The sequence below is a fragment of the Suillus discolor genome (assembly GCF_016758755.1).
Source record: "Suillus discolor strain FC423 chromosome Unknown F5147scaffold_49, whole genome shotgun sequence".
NCBI classification, from domain to species: domain Eukaryota; kingdom Fungi; phylum Basidiomycota; class Agaricomycetes; order Boletales; family Suillaceae; genus Suillus; species Suillus discolor.
In genome coordinates this window covers 98634-121239 of record NW_024541296.1, presented here as the reverse complement: position 1 = coordinate 121239, position 22606 = coordinate 98634, and the positions used below count along the sequence as shown (strand labels likewise).

General features: G+C 47.5%; 3 protein-coding genes across 3 annotated transcripts; 1 reads left to right on the top strand and 2 right to left on the bottom strand.

Annotated features, from left to right (window-relative positions):
• Positions 1–4056: 4056 nt before the first annotated feature.
• On the bottom strand, positions 4057–8856 carry F5147DRAFT_655155 (uncharacterized protein; the record flags this gene model as incomplete). Its single annotated transcript, XM_041433940.1, has 18 exons — positions 4057–4138; positions 4404–4424; positions 4466–4773; positions 4825–5732; positions 5787–5867; positions 5928–6035; positions 6096–6138; positions 6171–6267; positions 6312–6419; positions 6479–6508; positions 6569–6580; positions 6782–6822; positions 7057–7160; positions 7290–7352; positions 7410–7761; positions 7817–8205; positions 8431–8571; positions 8769–8856. The coding sequence occupies 18 exons, from the start codon at positions 8854–8856 to the stop codon at positions 4057–4059; spliced, it is 2976 nt and encodes a 991-aa protein (XP_041289995.1).
• A 4570-nt stretch (positions 8857–13426) lies between these two features.
• Positions 13427–14044, top strand: F5147DRAFT_561148 (uncharacterized protein; the record flags this gene model as incomplete). The annotated part of the gene is made up of 1 exon (XM_041430588.1): positions 13427–14044. A coding segment is annotated over one exon (618 nt), but the record flags the coding sequence as incomplete, so codon positions are not given.
• A 7252-nt stretch (positions 14045–21296) lies between these two features.
• On the bottom strand, positions 21297–22461 carry F5147DRAFT_655153 (uncharacterized protein; the record flags this gene model as incomplete). The annotated part of the gene is made up of 5 exons (XM_041433939.1): positions 21297–21643; positions 21699–21712; positions 21800–21858; positions 21916–22320; positions 22423–22461. The coding sequence occupies 5 exons, from the start codon at positions 22459–22461 to the stop codon at positions 21297–21299; spliced, it is 864 nt and encodes a 287-aa protein (XP_041289993.1).
• Between the last annotated feature and the right edge of the window lie 145 nt (positions 22462–22606).

The following is a 22606-nucleotide window of genomic DNA, read 5'->3' as shown; positions in this document are numbered from 1 at the left end:
CTGAATGCATCAGATGCGAGCTCGGGGTCCACAAGCACGTTTTCTATGTGCTCATCAATCTCCTTCGGCAAGCAGGATGCAGAGATTCCAGGCATGTACTGCTAGAAGAGCAGCTTGCTATATTTCTCTATGCGTCTGTCACGGGTCTCTCGATTCACCATCTTGGTGAACGCTTTCAGCGGTCCAATGAAACAATATCAAAGTACGTATATTGTTGCTGTCCTGGTATCAAGCTTATGTTCTTTCAGGTATTTTAAACAGGTTCTTTTCGCATTCTCCTCGCCACCGATATATATGACATACGTCCACCTGCCCGACGTAGATAGCCCTCCTCCCCCCGAAATCACGAAAAACCCGAAGTTCTTCCCGTTCTTTGTTGACGCTATCGGAGCCATTGACGGTACACACATCGCATGCCATCCTTTTGGTGAAGATCGGCATGCCGCTTGGGATCACAAGGGGAACTTCTCTCAAAACTGCCTCGCGGCATGTTCATTCAACCTTTCGTTTACCTACATGTTGAGCGGTTGGGAGGGGTCAGCTGCAGATGCTCGTGTCTATCACGATGCTCGTACTACCGATTTCAATATCCCTGAGGGAAAGTATTATCTTGCGGACGCTGGATTTGGCTCGTGCGATGAGCTTCTGGTCCTGTTTCGGGGCGTGCGTTATCATCTTGCAGAGTGGGGTCGTGCTAATACTTTGTATGATGTGTTCTGCTAGTACCATTCATACTTATGTTCACATCATTACATAGGCCTTGTAATCGCAAAGAACTTTTCAATTTGCGTCATGCAATGCTTCGAAATGCTGTTGAGCGCATTTTTGGTGTCATCAAGCGCCGATTTCGTATCCTTCTCCTCCCGCCAGAGTACAAAATGGACATTCAAGCGCGCATTCCTCCTGCCTTGTGTCTCGTGCACAACGTTATTCGAGTTCACGATCCAAACGACATGATGGACTATTGTAATGTGTTAGATGTGCACATTCTCACTGACACTGGAAACCTTGCTAACGGTCCTCCTACTGAGCACGCACGCACTCGTGCGAGCCTCCGTCGTGACCAGATTGCTAGTGAGATGTGGGAGGCCTACAACAGGGAAAGGATTCAGAGGGGGGAGCAGGCAATCATAGAACCACTAGTACTGTAGTCGCGTTAATACCATAGCCGTTCGGACCCTCATCGATGACTATGATCCAAAGTATCTCCGTCAAATGATGACATTGTTGTCAGATTAAGACCAGACCCTCATCGATGACTATGATCCAAAGTATCTCTGTCAAATGATGACATTGTTGTCAGATCAAGACCGGACCCTTATCGATGACTATGATCCATAGAAATAGTGATATTGCTTTGCTACTACAAGTACAATACAAGAGAACACGACACGACAAGAATACATGTAACACTACTTTGAATGCTGCTCTAAAAACAACCACCGAAGACTATCTACCTCAATAGCGAGATAAATATCAATGATAGCGATGTCGGCCTGAAATTTATTCAAGATATTGAGTAGTTGTACGTCCTCTAGACCCTCACTCTGCAACTTTTTCACCACCTTCTGCCTGCGCAAAGGGATGGGATCTACTGATCGCGCCAAGGTGTTGGAGGTGTTGGCCTCAAGAGCATTGGCCGCGCGCTCTAACGTCGTGTTAAGACCGCCAATATTAGTCCCCATATGCTGGATGGCCACAGGCATCGTCAGGCATGCAGACTTTGCCGAGTCTCCCGATTTCGTTGAATGTGGGGGGCGGGTAACGATATCAAGCGTACTTTCGTCATCATCAATCAGCTTCCATTTACCGGAAGCTGTTGATGATGGCGCACTAACACGGACCGACTCAAGGGAGGGTTGCTGTGCAGCGTCGAATGGAGGGAGGCTCTCTGGGGTGAGGGGGGTTGCGCGCTGGCCGCCTGAAATAGAGCCGGGGAACTCGATCCCATCGAGCGCATCTCCAAGGTCCATCATATGGACCTCGTCAAAGGAAAGGGGGGTGACTGCGCTGCTAGAAGAAGGTGAAGGAATGATGGGAGGTGGTGTCGCAATGGTGGCAAAGAACGAGTTGTTGTTACCTGGCTTGACAGGTATGAGACCTTTCAGCGCCTCATAGTGCTTCCAACCCTTGTCCCAGAGGCCTTTGGCCTTTGGATTTTTCTATTGATTCATAGTAATTAGCATTGTCGTAGTAGTTTGATGCGAATTAAAATCACTTTACCTTCACAAAGTCAGTCCACATGTTTTCGGACTCTGGAGTGATCGAAGCTCCGTGTTCCATGCTGTAAGATAGTCCGGAAGCGTTGGCCACTTTGTCGACGACATTGAATGTACCACGGAGCTGAAACTCGATCATTAGTGAGGGTACCAAGGCTGATATAGTAGTAGTACATACCCGCCCCCATTTTGATTGACATGCTACCGCTGTTTTGCTTGCACCCGAGCAGGGGTGTTTTTCCATTTCAGCGGCAGCAGCAACCCAAAATGTGTGATCAAAGTTCATACCATCACCACCTTGTGAGCGGTTGGTGGTGACATACTGGATGAGGATGGTTTCGTCTGCTTCCGTCCACACACACCGATCTCTCGCTTCCGTTAGCTCTGCACCACCACGGGCACTTTTTCTGCCCCGAGACATCCTGTAAGAGTTGCGATGATGGATAGATTGTAGACAGGTAACGGGCATGCCTACTACTTAGTATTGATTGATTAATAAGGTTGGTCACACTGTGACCAGCACGGTCCTATGATTATGAAAGCAAAATATAGATTCTAAACCTGCGTAAACTGGCGCAAATATTGGTGGCCGAACAGACTCTTATATACTAACCATTACATGACAACACATCAGGAAAACATCGAGTTCCTTATTTGTCCTTATATGCCTTAATTCACATAATAAGGAATATTAAGTCTGTTTTTTTCACACTTAGAATAAGGAGAATAAGTAGGTCGCTCGCCTTAAACTAAGGAAAGTTCCTTAGAATAAGGAAATTAAGGCAGTCAAAGTGATGTCAAAAAGTGCACTTCATTTTCTACCACAGAGCTGGTTTGAACTCTTGAGATCACATGATCAATTCCCAAACTGTCAAGCAGCTTTACCAGTAGACTATATTACCTTGTACATATGCAGGCAGCAATTGATATATATATACCATATCCACTGGACTTAGAATAAAATACAAGTCTACCATTAGGATTTTGATAAGTGACGATGGTAGACCATATGAACTTTTTCGAAGAAAATCAAAGTTGTAACCCTTGTCAAGGGTAGTCTATCCATAGTCTCATGACATTTTTTGGTTAAGATCCTAGTGAGTTATAAGCAAAATACTAGAAAGTGGTGTGTTCAAGAAAGTTCAGGCACACAAGTAATCTCCTTAATTCTCCTTAATTCTCCTTAGGCTGACTTGCAGCCACCATGTGCCTTAGAATAAGTATAATTAAGTATGAAATCACTCCTTAATAGTCCTTATTCTCCTTAGCCGCCTTAGTAAATTTGTTAAGGAAATTAAGGGACAAAAAGGAACTCGACGTTTTCCTGATGCATCAGTGAACCAGTGAGTCCTTGATATTGTAGGCATGGCTATTGTAATCAAATATAATCTGGATATCGCACTGTAATACTATGGATACCCAAATATATTTGTTTCGCGATGGAATGTATATGAATTATATCAAAATACAGGAATATGATCAAAGTTTGTGGCGAGACTGCAGGGGAGCGTGATCACAGGAACAAATGGATAGATATCCACTTTTCTCAACCTTGGTGTATGTTCTCGTTTGTCAAGTCCTTGAGATCGTAGATATGGCTATGTAATCCAACATCATATTGCTACCAAAATTGTATGACTTTTTAAGGCTTTCCGACGGAAAGCTGCTTTCGCATCCGATAAACAATTCTAGAGCACTGTGCCAGTTCTCCACAACACTATGACATATCACAATCACTCAAGACAATTAACACTACTCCAGACGTGCTAGTTTTATTGAAGGTACTCATATTCTCTCACCTATGCGTCACATTACATGACTTTTGAAACAAACAAATCTAGACCTGTTGTTGTTTGGCAAATCCTTTGGATCCAAACAACCGCTTTGCATGATGCACTTCATGTGACTTCTCCAGGATGCTTGACAAAAGTGAGTTGATTCTGTTTCCTCGCAACTGTCTGTTATTCTTGCTACTATGCTACGCTTAATATTTGTGTGGTTCTAAATGTACAAATGTTATCATGTCATCCAAGTCCTTTGGTTGAACTGAACATATCCAAAGTTTCAGAGCATAATGGTGCTACCTATACATTGCATAATAGCCTGTGAGCATTAGGGACGAGGATGCTAAGTTTAGCGTTGGTGTCGCCAATCGCCAGCGTCCGAGTCTAGTGAAGGACATACTGTTCAGGATCTAGAGTTACCCTACTAGTGCATGGCACATGTCAACCAACAATCCATCAAACCTCAACGTTTCATCATGAGACAACGCGGGCAGGCGAGACTTCATGGTTTCATAATGGGCCCTGTTTTCCTCGGACTCCAACACTATAGCCCCAGACCAAGGGCCCGCCAAACCTTTCTCCAGCGACCAACTGCGTGAAGTTGCTGCAAGGAAGATGGCATTGGTGAGGTAGTGTTTCCAGTCTTCTTGGTCGAAAGAAACGTAATGAGAGTACTGCATGTTGTTTATTATATGTTCTAGCAAGTCAAAGATGGCCAGGTGGCCAAACGGGATTCGGTACATTATAATTATCCCATTGTCCATAGTCATCTATAATGAATATGCATCATGACATGAAAATAAAATTTCATTATGACCTACCTGAATGACCTCATCGGCGAATAGAAAATTTGACAGCAGGGCAGTCAGTCTTGTGATCCGCGCTGTTTGCATGTCAAATTTAGTCATGGATATGTTGTGACTCAATGCATAGGCAGATATCCAAGAGAACGTGGCGACCTGCTTGAAGTCATTGTGTATTTCCTTCACAACCGCTTTCATCCTCGCAAGTAAATTTTTACCATCTTGCCCAGATTTCCAATGGACAAGATCAACCCCATTAACACCTTTGGTGGTAGAGAACCGAGTGATTGTATCGTCCAGTGCTTTCTTAGCGATAGCAGAGTTCTCTTTCGTGGATGGGAAAAGGTTTTCTTTGAATAAAAACTTAAACATGGTCGTTCGAGCATCCTCTTTTACATCTCGTATAAACTCCAGCGATGTGAAGACTAGTGACAACGACGAGGGCGCCTGTATCATGGACAAAGGTGATTCCTGGGGGATTTGTTTGGAGGTGAGAAACTTTGTCCGAGAGCATGTAGCTTTACGGCTGCTCAGTCGAACACTCTGGCCCAACTTTTGTGTCACGTGAGGCATGGGGTCAGAGGGGGGCTGAGGGTCGTTCGAGTCACTGTGAGATCTCGCGAAGTAGTACTCGTTGTGCGAGCTGCTGGATGCCATAGTATAGGCGTCAGGAGGGAGTTGAAGATTGTGTATGGTATGCAGAGCCATGGAGTCGTGGACGGGACCAGCATGAGGGACAGGACCAGTGTGAGGGACGAAATCAGTGTGAGGGATGGGACCAACGTGAGGGACGGGATCAGTGTGAGGGACGGGACCAGCGTGAGGGATGACGACCGCATTGTGCCCGTCTGGGAATGTATGCAGCGGTGGCTCCATACGCAACTGACTGCTGCTGCCCGCAGACAGGTAGTCACCGTGAGCACCAACTTGAAAATTATGGGCAACTTGAAACAGTGTAAATGAATGATAACGAAACTCACAATTGGTGCTAGTACTACCGTCGTTGTAGCCTTGCCAGGGAGTGTTTGAGTAGCCGTCGTATAGGTGAAGACTATGATACCCTGCGTGAAAATGACAAACGTAAATGTGGCGAAGAAAGATAATATTCAAACAACATTTACCATGACCGTAGTTAAATAACTCTGCATTATCTGAGCTCTCATGCACATTCAAGTTAGAGGAATTAGCGGCCTGAAGATCATCGCCATACCCCAGCTGGGGGCTGTGAGCTTGAAGCGGAAGAACATTAATAGATCTTGCTAAAAGGTTCGAGGAGAAGCAAGACAGACCTTGAGCATGGTAGCCACCTGCTGGTACTAAGTCAGGTTCAGGCTGCAGCAGACTCTCCTGCAGTGATCATTGACCTGAATCAGAACGATTGAGGTGTGGCAGGCCGGACCATCCTGATTCAGTGTGACTCGGTTGCCCAGGGCCATGTCAATGCTGAGAGTCCGAGTCAGGCTGCCAATCCGAGTCAAAATTCAACATATCTGAGTCTGGATGACGATGTCTTGCGAGTAGTAGGAGTGTGGTCACGATACAGGTAGCGTAAATTCGAGTTGAACACGGCCGCGGCGGGTACAAGAGGGCCCCACTGATCAAACCCATGCCGGCTGCGATAACAGATCTATTAGACAGTGTCACCGTTAATTGGATAATGAGTGCGACTTACTCTTCAATTTGTTGCAAGATTTTCTGGCCTCTGTAGGCAGACGCGTCCGATTGGAAGGAAAAACATGTATTCCTGCTTTCAGACACGTACAAGTTGGGCAATCTACGTTAATTCCCGTTGTCATGAGGTCAATTAAGGTTTGGGGTGGTACTCATGTCGTTGATATATGGAGTTCAATTGAATTGTACCTAGCCTCATGTTACACACATGAAATTCGAACCATTGTCCAGATTAGTCATGCCAGCCAACTTCGGAAATGTTGGCCGCTGCAACCCCGGGTCGATTTACACCATAATGACTCACTGAGTAGTACTAGCCCAGTCTAACGTCAGATGCTGGCAGTACTATAGTACTATGATCCCAGGCGTCGGTAATCTAACATAGTCAAAACCGCGTCCCATCAAAGTAAGGTGAAACTTAAATTACAAAATCTAGCATAAAAGAAAACCAGCATCAAGGCTGCCTTCTTGATATCTGATATTGAAAGGCATCTGGTAGCCAACAACTATCGATGAAGTACATGTGTAACCTATCGCAACAAAAGTTCGAAGTGAATGTTGTAGATCTGATAACGATACTGTCACAGGGACAAACAGAAGGAAACAGAGAATAACAATGGGGACCTCATGCCCCACATCACAATTGGTAAAGTTACAGGGGAAACTTTGTCCCAGAACTATTCCTATCGCATTGCATATGTTGAGACAATGAATCTAGCACATGGTCAGCGCAAAGCCAGGCAAAAGGCATTTATACTGAGTACTTTAGCTGTTACATGGTGATGAAATTGCTGCAGTTCTTAATGTCTCACCCCTGGATCGGTCTTCTTCCGAGTGCGTGAGAGCGATGCCAGAGTCATCAGATTCGTCTGAGTCTGTGGCTTTATGATCATCAGCAGCGACATTGCTTGTAGGTGAATGAGCACACTTACATGTATTCTCGAGGTAATCCAACTGTGTGTCTCCAACAGCGAATGACGTTACATCATGGCTGTATGCAGCGACACCAAAGTCTATCCGATCTTTAAGTTCCTCCTCACTACAGCTAACGAGCCCTTCAACTGACGTGCCAAAAGGCTCACTGCCAGCACTGGCATATCTTTCACCTTGATCTTCAAGAACCATGTGAAGGAACTTCAAGTGTTCTTCACTCGCATAGATTTCCCAAGCCGTTGCCAGACAACACACGCGCCTCCATTCAACGTCAGCGTGCATCGTAACGACAGCTTGAGCTGCAGCTTCTGAAGACAAGTTCTTCAAACGGCGCCGGAGCACATCTTTGGTCTGGTATGTTTTTCTCAATGAGCAATTTGTCCAATTTATATACAAAATAACATACCCGCTGAGCATCTGATACACTCAATGAGCCACGGTGAGATAACTGGTTATTAAAAAAGCGGCGATCCTGTGTGTTGGAGCTATCCTTTATGCGAAGCATTGGGCTTAACTTTGCACGCTTGACAAAACGAGCAAGATCGTTGATTATGGGTGGAGGAGTTATAGGTCTAAGAATGCTGTCGTCGGTTTTGTCAGATGATGGCAACCTGGCACGTTTGGCTTGTGAGATATGTTGACTGCGAGTCTTACCAATCGTCCGAACGAGAGTGGGAGAAGGCTCGAGTATGCCCAAAGGAGGATCAGTCTCGCATTGACTGGGCTCATCTTTGTACTCGCATTCCTGACTCGACCCTCTGGTCAAGCTTGGAGGAACATGAAAGGGCATTCTTACTGTGGGCTGGTGAGTAAGTGGGAGGGAACTGGGTTCCGAAGGGTTGAACATAGTTGCTTATGAGTACGTGTACGTATAACACTTGTTATTATTAGCATTTCCATATTGATTCTATGTCGTATAAGGAAAAATGATAAGGAATTTGAAATTGGAAACAAAACTCCGGAAACATGTGTACAATGCTGAGTGCTACAGCAACGATTCGAGTTCTCAGATGCACTTACCGAGCTGAAGCTTGTATTCGGCAACATACCCATTGTAATCCATGCGGCTTTTACAAGCTTTCTGGATCCTGCTGGTTTTTTTCGATGGTGTCTTGCGGAGCTCGAGGTTGTTCTTGGCAGAAGGCAACAGACAATCGAGGACTGAATAGACATTGAGCGACTTGCAGTTTTTTCAAAAGGTCTAGCATTCTTGCAAGACAGAAAAGACTAGAGCTCGCGAGGGGTTCGACTTTGTCTAATTTAGTTGCAAACATGTCAATGAAGGCCCTATCACAAGTGAGTTGGTTGGCTTCTTGGTCAGAGCAGGACTTAGTAAACTTGTCGCTAGGGAACCTTACCACTGAGGCCTTCCAGTGGGCATGTAAAGGCCCATCCAAGACTGATTGCCTCTTGTAAACCCTTCGAAGCCAGGCCGAGTTCTAGCATGACTCATACTATGTCATTCAATGTCATCCCCTCTGGCAGTCCCACAGCATCCGAGTCGCAGCACCGTTTCAATGACTCAAACTCAGAAAGGGGGCACACTGATGTTGACATGACAATGGACGATACCCTTGATTCTGGAAATTGATCTGACCATGGTGAGATCTTACGTCCATATATTTATGGAGCAGCCGGATCTGATGTCTGCTGATCCCTCTATGGTTTCAGAGGATTCTAATGTTCCTCAGAGACGTATTCCGAGGTTTTTCAATGATATTGAACATTCAGCTGAGGACCTCAATGACTGCGATAATACACCACCAGCCCCACCCCAGTCCAGGATCCGACGTGTCCTTCTAACGCTAAGAGATACTCTTCAAATCGCTTTCAACTCTGTTGGGATTTGTTGTCTATACCCGAGGCGTCCGTCCTTTGAACCAAATAGATTCATCCTGTCTTCATTGCTTGCCAAAACATGTCCAAGGGTCATTCAAGGAACTGATTGCCCGGCAAGGATATTTTCGCCACCCTACCCCTTTCCAAACATGACCGTTTATCGGCTCATGTCTTGGATGAATTCTGGTAGTCACCAGAAATCGGAAACCGAGATCCAGCGACTCGTCTGAGATGTTCTACAAGCGGATGATTTTGACCTTAAGCATCTTGAGGGCTTTTTGGTGAAGAAGAGCCTGCAAGATTTAGATAAAGATGAGGGCGAGGAGAAAGTCAGCTTCCCAGATGACTGGATCGAGACCGACGTGACTATTGGCATACCTACAAAATCAAGAGAGGAAGGACCAAAGGCGTATAGTATTTCCGGATTTCATTATCGCCCTCTTGTTGAAGTGATCCACGCGGCATTTTCAGATATGCAAGCTGGTGCATTCCATCTGTTGCCTTTTAAATGGCTATGGAAGGATCCATTGGATGCCCATCAGGAGTGAATATTCGATGAGCTCTATACTTCTGATGCCTGGCTGGAAGCTCAGGACAATCTCCAGAAGCTGCCAAAGGAGCCTGGCTGTACATTGGAATGCATAATCGCGGGTCTCATGTTTTTTTCTAATGCCACTCACCTAGCCAACTTTGGGACTGCTAAGGCATGGCCACTTTACCTGTATTTCGGAAATCTGACAAAGTACGCACGAACATCGCCTCAATCGGGAGCATGCCATTTGGTAGGATTTTTACCTTCAGTGAGTCATCCTGTTTGGGTTCTTGTCTATTACCATTGACACGAAATGTCCTTGTCAGATTCCCGACAGCATTAAAGATATATTGAGCAAGCTACCTGGTATATCGAAGACTGGGATAGCCTCACTTCAAGCACACTGCCGTAGGGAGCTATTTCATGGGTGCTGGGAAATTTTGCTCGATGAAGAATTTCTTCAAGCGTATCGCCACAGTATCATTCTGACTTGCCCGGATGGAGTACTGCGAAGAATATTTCCGAGAATCTTTACATATTCAGCTGATTATCCAGAGAAGTACACCATCCTTTACCTGAATTAAAACTTTCAGATTATTCATGACTGATTTTCAGGGTTTTAATCGCAACCATCAAGGATATGGGCTTGTGTGCATGTCCTTGCTGTTTCACGCCTAAAAGTATGTTTGGTTCGCTTGGTTTACTAAAGGACATGAAAAGTCGTATAGCCATGCTCTGAGTGTATGCTATGGCAAAAGTCGAAAAGGTGCGCGAGTTCATCTACAAGTGGGGAAACACTGTAGATGGTCCAAAGGTCGAAAACACTCTTGGAGACGGCTCGTGGGTACCTACTATTGTAAGCGCGAACAGTTCCTTGCAAATTGCGATTAGCTGAGGTAGACTACTCCTAGAATCAATTTGTAAAGAAGCTTGGACCGCTTGGTCTTGACACATTCCGGATGCTTGTTGTTGACTTGATGCACAAGTGCGAATTAGGCACTTGGAAAGCTCTGTTTACGCACCTCATCAGACTTCTTTATGCTCTTCCTGGGGGCAGCCAGCTAATTGCTACTCTTGACAACAGGTATGCGAAGTTCACATATAGAGTGCTGTCATCTACTAACGAGTTGTTGGCTCTCAATCTTACCATAGATTTCGCCAGGTCCCAACATTTGGTAATGGTGTAATTCGAAGATTTGCAAATAACACCTCCGAGATGAAAAGATTAGCAGCACGTGACTTCGAAGATATCCTACAGGTTTTTTTTTCTGTTATTCTTTGTCTTATGCTCGCTGACATCTTTGCTCGGCAGTGTTCTATCCCGGTTTTCGAAGGGCTGTTCCCAAAAGACCACAATACAATCATACAGTCTCTGTTGTATCGATTTGCACAGTGGCATGCGCTCGCTAAGCTCAGAATTCACTCAGAATCTATGCTTACTCTTCTCAAAGATACATTGAAGAAGCTTTGTCAGAGGTTACGGAAGTTTCAACGGGACACCTGCGCTGTCTTTAACACTGTCGAGTTACTGAAAGAGAAATCAGCTCGCCAATGAAGACTCGCTCAGTGCTCGGAATCCAATACCACCTCCTCTGAATCGAGTGGACCGCGGGTAAAGAAACTCAATCTCGGTACTTACAAGTTTCATGCGATGGGCGATTATGTGAGAACGATCAAGCTCTTCGGAACAACAGATTCTTTCACCACTCAAATGGTATGCACCTGTTTTATTTCTACGATGCAACTGACATTATATCTGGCCAGGGAGAGCTCGTGCACAGAGCCCTAAAGGCATTTTATCTGCTAACCAGTAAATTAGATACACCAGCACAGTTAGCTAAGCACGAGCATAGGCGCTGTGTACTTCGACGCGTGGCAGAATCCGGAGGCATATCATCTTCTGATAGTCAATCGCCCGCTGATGTCCCCCCTTTTGCCCCCTTGCAAAAGCATCACCATATTGCTACAAATCAAAACAATCCAGTCAATATATTCCCGTTCCTTCGAGAACACAGCGGCGATCCGGCAGTCAAGGTATGCATGATATTGCAGTTGGAATTCTTCGTTCACAATGGATGTCAGAATTTTGTACCAAGACTGAAGGACCATATTCTCTACAGGCTGCGCAAGCTTGACGTCAGTTATTGCGACCACAGCTTCACGGACAAGGAACATAACTCAGTCATCATTCCAAACAATACCCTCTACTCAACCCAGACCATGCAGGTATGTATATATGTGCGCGTTGTAGCACTCGGATCGGCGTTGGGCTCGTATCCTGCCAAACTCATAGGTATTCCACATACACATTCCTTGACACTCCATTTTACCTTCCGAGAGTTCCATGTGTTCGTCCGAGTCGTCTGAAGGTCGTCCATCCATTTCCGAGGCTTGTATACAGTTCCGATCCTCCGTACCATGTCCCATCCGTGTCCGTTTGACTTCGCTGGTGCGTTCTTCACTTGGTTATCTGTTATTGATTATGTCTAGGGGCACATATGTCGTCGGCCCGTCGGTTATACACGCCTTGCATCTTATCTACGCAGTTTCCGAACTTTCATGCTGTAGGATATAATCTGCCTCGCTAGCTACTCGCACTTCACTTCACTTTCCCTGCTACGAGTCATAGTTAGTAGAGTCACTTTCGGATAGTCGTACTTCGCACAATCGACCTTTTGTTCATTCAGAATGATTGTTTGGCCTGACCGCTGCCATTTCGCATCTCGCTGTCTCTAAGTACTTTCGATAGGCTTTGCTTAGTTATACTTCGCGAGTCTTATACTTCGACACACCGTCGTACTTCTCTTGGAACCTTCACTGTTCATCAGAAGCTCTTCAGACGCTTCGCGCAACCTCGGACCTTCGTTTCTTGACGTCGGACCATCTTCGGACCTCTTTCGGACCTCTTCAGACGCATCCTCGGAACATTGAGCATGCTCTTGGTAACATTCCTTTCTCTCATCCTCGATCTTAACAAGATATCCCTTGCTTTATATCAAGGAGCATTTCTATAGGCAGTCTCTTTGGGACGAACATCTCACTCGCACTCTGAGTCTTAAGGTAACACTTTTGAAGCGCCCACATAGAATCTACTCTTTACAACTGGAGCCCACCGCGAGGGACTCCATTAAGATCGGAGAACGAGAGCTTCGGAAGAATCCTTGCCGCATTCTCCAATCCGTCGATTTCCCGCAAGAAGATTTCATCACCGAAGTAAACATCCCCGGACCATCGCAACTCCCGTCGCAAGTATCTTCTGAATCGTCTGTCCTCCAACAGCTTTCCCCGAATTCCCCCGACTCTACGCTACTTCTCAAAACTCGGGAAGAAGAAGACACCCATGCTACACAAGCACTTCGTTCTTTATTTTCAGACAGTCCGTTATCGGAAACCCGCGAAATCCTTCCTTCGGAATTCCCCCGTGCTCCTTCACCAGACAACCCCTTCCTAGGCGTAACTCTGTTACTTCTCGCACCCTCACCCAGACAACGCGTCGCCGCACTCCCTTCATTTTCCGGACCTAGATTATCCGCCCTTCAGATCCTGTCGCTCTCTGCAACACCGTCGCTAGTTCTGCCAACCGCACCCATCTCGCTACCACTTCTGCAACCCGCACCAGCTCAAATGTCCACTTCAACGTTTAGAATGCCTCTCTGTGGCACAGACACCGCACCCAAGTTTGACGGCACCGCAACTCGTCTTCTCACGTACCTAGAAGATGCTGACCTACTCGGCGACCACGCCAGTTTAGACGCAGAATCACGCATTAAAGCCACAATCCGATATGCCCCCGTCGAAGAATCCGAGACATGGGAAATGCTCGACAAGGCTAAGGGAAAAGATTGGAAAAAGTTCTACAATGCACTCAAACTCCTGTACCCGGGATGTGAAGGTGATCGCCACTACACTCAGAACAACCTGGAAAATCTCTGCAAGGAACAGTCACGCATCCCCATTCGCACGCACGACGAGTTCGGAACGTATTATCGGAGCTTCTTGAAGTTATCTAAGTTCTTAATGATGAACAAGAGGCTTGCCGAGCTCGAGCGCGACAGATTGTTTTTGGACGGTATTCACGAGACCGCTAACACTACCATTTGCAGGCGTCTAGAAATCAAGATGATAGATCACCACCCGGATGAACCATACCCGATGGATCAGGTATACACCGCAGCAGTATTCCTGCTACCTGGAACTGCGGCAGTTATCAATACCAGCATCGCATCTCCTTCGCCAGGTCAGCCATCTCGGACGACAACAACAACAATGGTAACGACGTCGGCACCAGCAGCGCAACCCTCCGTAACGGTATCGCAGCCTTCCGGCGGTGTTGTCGTGAAAAAGGAATACAGCTTGCAGGGTACGCCATACGAATGTTATTTCTGCGGAGGCAAGAACCATATCGCGAGATGGTGTAACGCGCATAAAGAATACATCTCCAGCGGGAAGATCATTGAGAACGAGGGTAAGGTATACATGCCCGATGGTAGCGGAATCCCCGGATCTCGGGAGGATGGATATTTCAAACAGCGGATAGACAAATACGTTGGTCAGACACCGGCAACCGGAGCTAATGCTATTCAGGTACAAGCCAGACTATATTACCGCTCCGCACTGGATATCGAGATTATCGCGGAAATCAACTCGTCAGCATTCCTGCACACCTGCAGCGAGACCATTGAAGATGAGGAAGAGAAATGTTATGCACTCAAATAGATCTGTTAGGCGGAGCCCTAAGAGGGGCGTCGTCCGCTAATGTTCGTGACGTAACCGGAAGGGTCCGGTATAGCAAGTGAGACTGGCGACGACGAGTCGGCAGCGATCACAGTACGCGCGTGTCACGTGACTTCGTAGACGGATGTCTGCGAGGTCGCTCAAGGTAAGGACTATCTTGTCCTGTACGATGAGGTCGATCGATGTAGACTTAGTCGCGATGAGCGACTAAGAAAAGATACTAGAGACTGAAGCTGAGGGGGCTTCAGAGGGAAGTATGTTCCAGGGAAGATTGAGTAGATTCAAGTTAGAGAATCTGGTACAGGGTGACCGACTACTTATACTAAGTGGAGAGGGTTAAGGGCAGGGCTGCCGTACGGTAGGTAAGGGTAAAGGGGAGGCGAGAATGGTATAGGTGCGTTGGCAACACAGCTGGATTAGTGATGGATGGTCGAAAGTGGAATGAGACCGAGAAACGTTGGAACGAGCCAACGGTAAGAATACAACGTGCGGGAATCCGCAGTCAGAGGGAACAGAAAGGGAAAAGCCACATTGGTGGCACGAGTCAGACTGAGTCATAGGTGCAGGACCACATTGGTGGTCGAATCAAAGGAGGAACGTGCGTGCACGTGCATAGAGGCGGGCGATGCGAGGGACGGGAACGGTCCCGAGGATCCGGTCAACGGAAAGGCGGTAAAGGAGGACGAGCCGGTAGATGGTGAGGGCGAGGATGAAGGGAAAATGATAGGGGGGCCACGTGACCGATGTTACTTGTAACAAGCAAGACCATTTGGAGAGGATCCGTCAAGCCAATGCGGAATATGTTGCATTCACCGCCGAGTGCGCAAGAAGGTCGAACAAAGGTAAAACTGTGAGATTTGAGGGCGTTGAAGTACCACCGCGCCCGAAACCAGGTCTGTCATCGAAAGTCATGGAACAAGCAGAAGAGATCATGTCTCCGGAGGTAAGAGAAGCCAAGGCAAAGAAGGTACCCAACCCCGGAATGGTAGTCGTTAAACCAGCGACGAAGGCAACAACCGCAACCCCAGTTGCACCGGTCACATCAACATCTACGGCAACTCCAGCAACCCAGACTTCGCAATATCGCTACGCGTTCCCATTGGAAGACAAGGACGCCGAGAAACGAGTTATGGACAGGATCTTGAGTACGGACGTCAATGTCCTCATCCGAGACCTTATCGCATCATCATCGGACATCTGGAAAGCATTGAAAGACCTTACAACGTCAAAACGTGTCATGGTAGGTACTGTCTCGGTAAACGAACTCAGCGGCCAGCTCCAGACGGAACAATTCCTGAAGGGGTGGGACGAACATATGAAATGTGCTAACGACGGACGCATCGTTGTGGACCACTTTAAAGCGTTGCAAACGATCTGAGGCACTACGACTGGGGGCCGGGTACTCACCTGTGTCCTTGATCAAGGTGCCGAAGTCATTGTAATGCCGCAGTTGGTCTGGCGCAGTCTCGGAGGCATTCTGCTCCATTCAGATTACCAGATGACCATGGAATCAGTCAACACGTCGTCGGACCAGATGCTCAGAGTAACGGAAAACTTCCTGATAGATTTCGGAGCCGGAGAGATGCTCTTCCAGATTCAGATTGTTCTGGTTTCTGCTTTTGACGTTCTTTTAGGCAGACCTTTCTTCACGCTAACCAGTTGCAAAATGGTCGACCTTCCGAACGGCGACCAAGATATCATGCTGACAGACACGAACACCGGAAAGGTTATCCGGATTCCTACGGAACCATGGACGAAGAAATGCCTGAAGTGCAAGCATGGTATGATGTGCACAGATCATCCGATGCCAAAGGGTTTTTGAGGTCCGATGATCTGCATTCATGGGGAGACCTATCGACCGACATTCCTTTTGATTCTCCCTTTTGTAAATATCCCAAAGCTAACTGTCTCGCGCTATCCGCGCAATCCTCGCTCTCACGGAGCACTAATACCCCGCCCGCTCCTTTTGTCGTGCAACCCTTGTCGCATTATGATTATCTCGCGTCTACCCATTCCTGCATTAATCGCGCATCCATTGATGCTTTTCACAGTGTATATTCTTTCGACCAAGCCAAGCACGCGCTGGTGTATAAACCAGTTGCGAAGAAAGTCCACACAGTACCGACAACTATGCTGCCTGAGTTCCGCATCACGAGAAGACTACCTGACGACCCTTTGGCTGGCATGCCCCACTGCCAACATTTCCGCCCGATTTTATTCCGGGCGTCCGCTTCACGCAAGAGAGATTGGATAAATGGGATTTAGATCCCGCAAAATGGTTATGGCCGGAGGAGCTGAAGCTCGTACGCTGGCTCGTCTCGGTGCATGAGAAAGCATTCGCTTGGAACGTGAGCGAACGTGGACGTCTCAACGAGATATACTTTCCACTGGTAAAGATTCCGACAGTACACCACATCCCCTGGTCTCAGCGAAACATTCCCATTCCGCCCGCAATCACAAAAGAAGTCATCCGCATCGTCCGAGAAAAGATTGACACCAGAGTATATGAGCCCTCCACCACCGCGTATCGCTCACGATGGTTCTGCGTCATCAAGAAAGATAAAACATCCCTCCGTCTAGTTCACGACTTGCAGCTACTAAATCAGGTAACCATACGAGACGCTTCCGTTCCGCCGTTCGTGGATCACCTCGCCGCAGCTTTTGCGTGCTATGTGTGCTACGTGAATTTGGACTTACTTTCAGGATATGACCAGCGGTCGCTACATGTAGATTCGCGATGTAGAGACTCGCGCCTCTCAATGCGGAATATACGGCCCTATTACCCACATAACTCCCTACATGTTCCAGCTCTTATCCGAAGGATCAGTCATACGCGCTCTCATGCACGTGCCCTACGTACGCGCCTCGTTCGCGCGCCTTACACGCACTCGCGCCTTTTGCATGCGCTCGTGCGCCTCCCCTTAGGCCTTTGTACCCTTGTCCGTCCGTCCGTCCTATGTCCTCACTGATTTACTGGTGCATTATTCTTATCCCTTTCACTAAATTGACGTACCTTCAGTCCGATCTCCGCGCTTACATACAGAAAGTCTATCATAGGCTTTAGAATATATTTAGAGTTGATATGGTTACTTGGTTCGGTACCACGCTCGGAAGCGCGCCGCATAGTGTAATCTCCCTTCTTAAATAGAGGGAAAGTTCCTTTTAACTTACTTTCTTCCCTTCTCCCTTATCTGAGTATACTGCAAATTGTATAGTGCACCTTAGTACTTGAAATCCGATTATACTTCACTATTCTACCATCGCTCAAAAGCACGCTTCCGCATACGCGCGCGCCCCTCGCATCTTTCGCTTGCACGCGCCCTTCGCGCGCCCTCGCATCGCTTACTCGCGCCTACGTGCGCGTTATCTTCTCGCGCCTGTTACCACCCGTCTAGTTGGTGAAGACTCCCTCCATTACATTAAAGAGGAACTTCTCTCAGTAGCTGTCCTTTGGGTCGAGTCGTATTCTCGTATCCTGGTCTTACTGTAGATCCCCCGTTAGCTTTAGCATTTCACCTATAGTCAAGATTCCTCACCTTCAGCGAGACATGACAATGTTTGGTACCCTGCTCGGACCGCATCGCTTAACCACACTCCCTCAAGGGCATGCTAACGCGGTGCAAGTATACCAAGCTGACATGGCTTTCATTCTGCAGGACGAAATTCCAGATTTCACATATCCCTTCATTGACAATGTTCCAATTAAATCGGTGAAAATGCGGTATCAGAGAGCTGACGGCTCGTATGAAACCATTCCGGAGAATCTGGGCATTCGCCAGTTCATTTGGGAGCATTGCACAGTAGTCAACCGCATACTCCAGAGACTCGAGAACGTTGGTGTAACCATATCTACTACTAAGTTCGTTTTAGCCGCGCCGACTGCTATTATCGTCGGACACAAGTGTATGCTTGAAGGTCGCATCCCCGAAGAATCCAAAGTGCAAAAGATCCGAGACTGGCCTGAGTGTCGCAACATCACACATGTGCGGGGCTTCCTTGGAACCTGCAGAGTCTTGCGCATCTTTATCAAGAATTTCTCAAAGATCGCCCGTCCACTCGTCAACCTCACATGGAAAGATGCACCCTTCGTATGGGGACCGGAACAGCAAGAAGCAATGCAGACCCTGAAGGACTCCATATTAGAGTCCCCCGCACTCCGTCCGATTGATTACAAATGCGGTCGCGAAGTCATTCTCGCAGTTGATACGTCTAACATTGCTATCGGATTTATCCTTCTACAGATCAGTGAAGACGGAAAATGCTACCCGGATCGTTTCGGATCCATCGCACTCACGGAAGTCGAGACTAGGTACTCTCAGGCAAAGCTGGAGTTATACGGTTTGTTCTGCGCTCTCCACGCAGTCCGAGTTTTTATTTTCGGCATCACCAACCTTATGGTTGAGGTCGACGCCAAGTATATTAAGGGGATGATCAATAACCCCGATCTCCAACCGAACGTGACGATCAACCGATGGATCGCTGGTATACTTCTGTTTCAATTTACGCTAGTTAATGTTCCCGCAGCGAAGCATGCAGGCGTTGACGGACTCTCAAAGAGACCGCGCGCTGACGAAGATCCAGACGAAGACGATGATCATGAGGACTGGCTTGACTGCCAGTACTCGTTTTCTATGGAAATTCTGAATGATCGGACTCACACTATCGCAAGAGTAGATGCTGATAACCCGCACCGTCCGCACGACTCACCCGTCCCGAACCCGCTAACCCGTCCCCCCATGCTTGTTGTTTTGTTAGGTACCGCCAAAGTCACTTCCGACGAAACCCGCATTCCACGTTCCGATGTTGCGAAAGCACAGGACGCACAAATTCTCAAGATTCAGAAGTTCCTTGAGAACTGAAAACGACCTTCAGAACTCTCGGACGAAGAATACGAGACATTCGTGAACGCCTCGCACCAATTCTTCATCCTCGACGAAAGAATGTGGAGGAAGCACATGCAAGGAAAACATCAGCTCATCATTCCGGAAGCAAAGCATTACAAGTTGCTCAAGGAGGCGCATGATGACCTCGGGCATAAGGGAGTATTTACGATCCGAATCCGTCTCCTCCTCCGATTTTGGTGGCCACTGATGATTGACGATATCAAATGGTATAACAGGACTTGTCACGAGTGCCAGATCAGGCAAACTCGGAAGTTACACATCCCGCTGATTATCGCGGTACCCAGAGGAATATTCCGAAGGGTACATATCGACGTTATGATGATGCCGACAGCCGGAGGGTTTGACCGAATCATTCACGCTCGCAGTGCGCTAACGTCTTACCCGGAATGGAGACTTCTCCGGAAAGAATCTACGAAGATTATAGCATCATTTATCTTTGAGGAACTCTTTTGCAGATGGGGTCTGATCGTCGAAATCGTTACCGACAACGCGCCGGTTATCAAAGCCGTAGTTGACGACCTTGCAGAATGATACAATGTTCACCATGTCCGGATATCACCGTATAATTCGCAAGCTAACGGAATCATAGAACGGCGGCACCAAGATGTCCGGGAGGCCATCATGAAAAGTTCTGGGGGAGAGGAATCCCGATGGTATTTGTATGCACACGCAGCCTTTTGGGCCGAGAGGGTAACTATCCAGCAGTCCACTGGACTTTCGCCTTATTTCATGGTACACAGAGTAGAACCGATATTCCCATTTGACCTCGCCGAAGCGACCTTCCTTGTAGATCTCCCGAAACAAGAGACATTCACGTCCGAAGATCTTATAGCATGGCGCACCCACCAACTCATGAAGCGCCAAGAAGATCTCAACGGTATCAAGGACAAAGTCATGAAAGCGCGATTCCGGTCAGTCCGTGAATTCGAAGAGAAGTTCCAAAACACCATCAAAGATCATGACTGCGCTCCGGGCACTCTCATGCTCGTGCGGAACTCGAAGATCGAGTACAAGCTTAACCGGAAGACGAAACTGAGGTACCTCAGACTGATGATTGTTCTTTGCAGGACTATCGGAGGTTCGTACGTATTAGGCGAGTTGGATGGTTCGATATCCAAGCTCAGATATGCGGCGTTCTGATTGCTTCTGTATTTCCTGCGAAGCGAAAGCAAGGTATCTGTAACAAGTGTCACCGGTCTCGACGAAGAAGCATTGGACAAGATTGCAGAAGAAGTGGTAGAAGAGCCAGCCGACGAAGAACTCGACATAGGACCCGATGAATAGATGCAACAACCCCATTCCTTCCAAAAACAAAAACAGAAAAATACAAAAACAGTACGATAGTCTCCATTTTACTCCGGGTTTCATCCGGTGATCTCATTCTTAATTCCGATCTTCCGAACAATCCATACATATGATCCGTGCGAAAGCATATAGACACTTATTCAAGTGATGTGGACTCACAAGAACAAACTCTAGGACTTCCGAAGTATATCCTGCGCAGCGATGAGTACAGTACATATTCTTCTTCGCACGCGGAGGTAGTGCGCCACGCACTTTGACAGACTTTTCAGAAACAAGGGACTACGAACCGAGCATCCGAAGGCATAGACGATGACAGCGCATCAATGAAGACAAGACGGATGGTACTCCGCGCACTTAGTACACCGTTTATTTCTTATTCCAATGATTCTGATAGCACGTGCTCAAATATTCTTATATTCCTCTTAGGCACAGCGAAGATCAAACAGGAATTCCGGACTTGGACATGGTATTGGAACGGACGCACACCGGAATAACCAGGACCGAGGCATCTATATTTGCCATTATGATATAGTACATGGGAGACAAGCTAAGTACCGAAAGAAAGGGACTATCTACTTGCGGATCCGGCGCCTCTTAGCGATGAGGGAACCGACCCGGTCCATCTCTAACTTCAACTCCCGCATGATTCCTTCCGCCTGGTAATACTTCGCACCCCAGATAGCGAACTCCCGCTCTAACGCGTCGTCAATCTCATCAAGATCCTCCTCTTCTTCTTCTTCGATATCCGCCGCCTTCCTCTTTCCTTTTCTGGGACCCGGACAAGTGCGAGGGGGGGCGTCTTCATCTTCCGAAACAACTGTCGCACGGTCCGACGTAGCCTTCCTTCCGGAAGTCTGTGAAGTACCTGTGGCAGGAGCTGGCGCTGCAGCAGTGGCAGCGGCCTTGGCCTTCTTGCCTTCTGAAAAGCACAAGTCAGTATTTGGAAAGACGAAGAAACAAAAGGAAAGACTCACTAGGCAGAGCAGTGCTAAAGTTGCATCAAACGTGTCCCTCCCTACATCCATCGCAGCTTTTCCCAGCGAGACCGACACATCGGAGAGAGTTCCAAACGCACCGCGTGCACGGTACGCTGTGGCGCATAACCGGCGCGGGGCCAGCAGTCATGCGACCGGTCTGAAAAACACAAAGTCAGTATCAATGAGAAATCAGACAAAAAGGAAAAGAACGCACCTTCCGCTGGACAATGATAGTGTCATTGGTCTTCTCCGGGGCTTCCGAAGACTCACCATCGCCTTCCCCATCTCCACCGTCCTGCTCACCATCTCCATCGGTGTCACCAGTCTTCTTCCCGGCTTCAGCAATCTTGCGGGCCAGCGCAGTGGCCTCCGCAGTTTTCCTCGCCAGTTCCTCCTTCTCCGCAGCCTTCCGAGCGTTCTCTTCCTCCTCCTTGACTCTCCACTGTTCCTCCTCCAACTTACGAGTATCCTCCGCACACTTCTCCTCGGCTACACGTATCGCTTCCGTCACAAGGGGGCGAGCAGCGATGCATTCGTCACCTTTCTTGCCGATGGTGGCAGTCAAGGGAAGCGCGACGCACTTTTCGGCGGCCTCAGTTTGGCACGCACCAAAGTTTTGCTAAACACAAACAAATCGGTACAGCCGTAGTTGTAGTATTAGACCTAATATAGATGGTAGTTGCCACTTTTGGAATAGACACTTTCGATGGCAACTACCAACTGCACATTTTGACCAACGATGCTGGCAAGTACCGCTCATGGCTAAGGCCCTCCTTCTAGGCATCCCATCATCCACTGAAATGTCTGCCCCCAATATTCCTGGTATATACATATATAATACATATAGATATATTGATATATATATATTATACATACACGCACACATTCCATATATATCATATCTG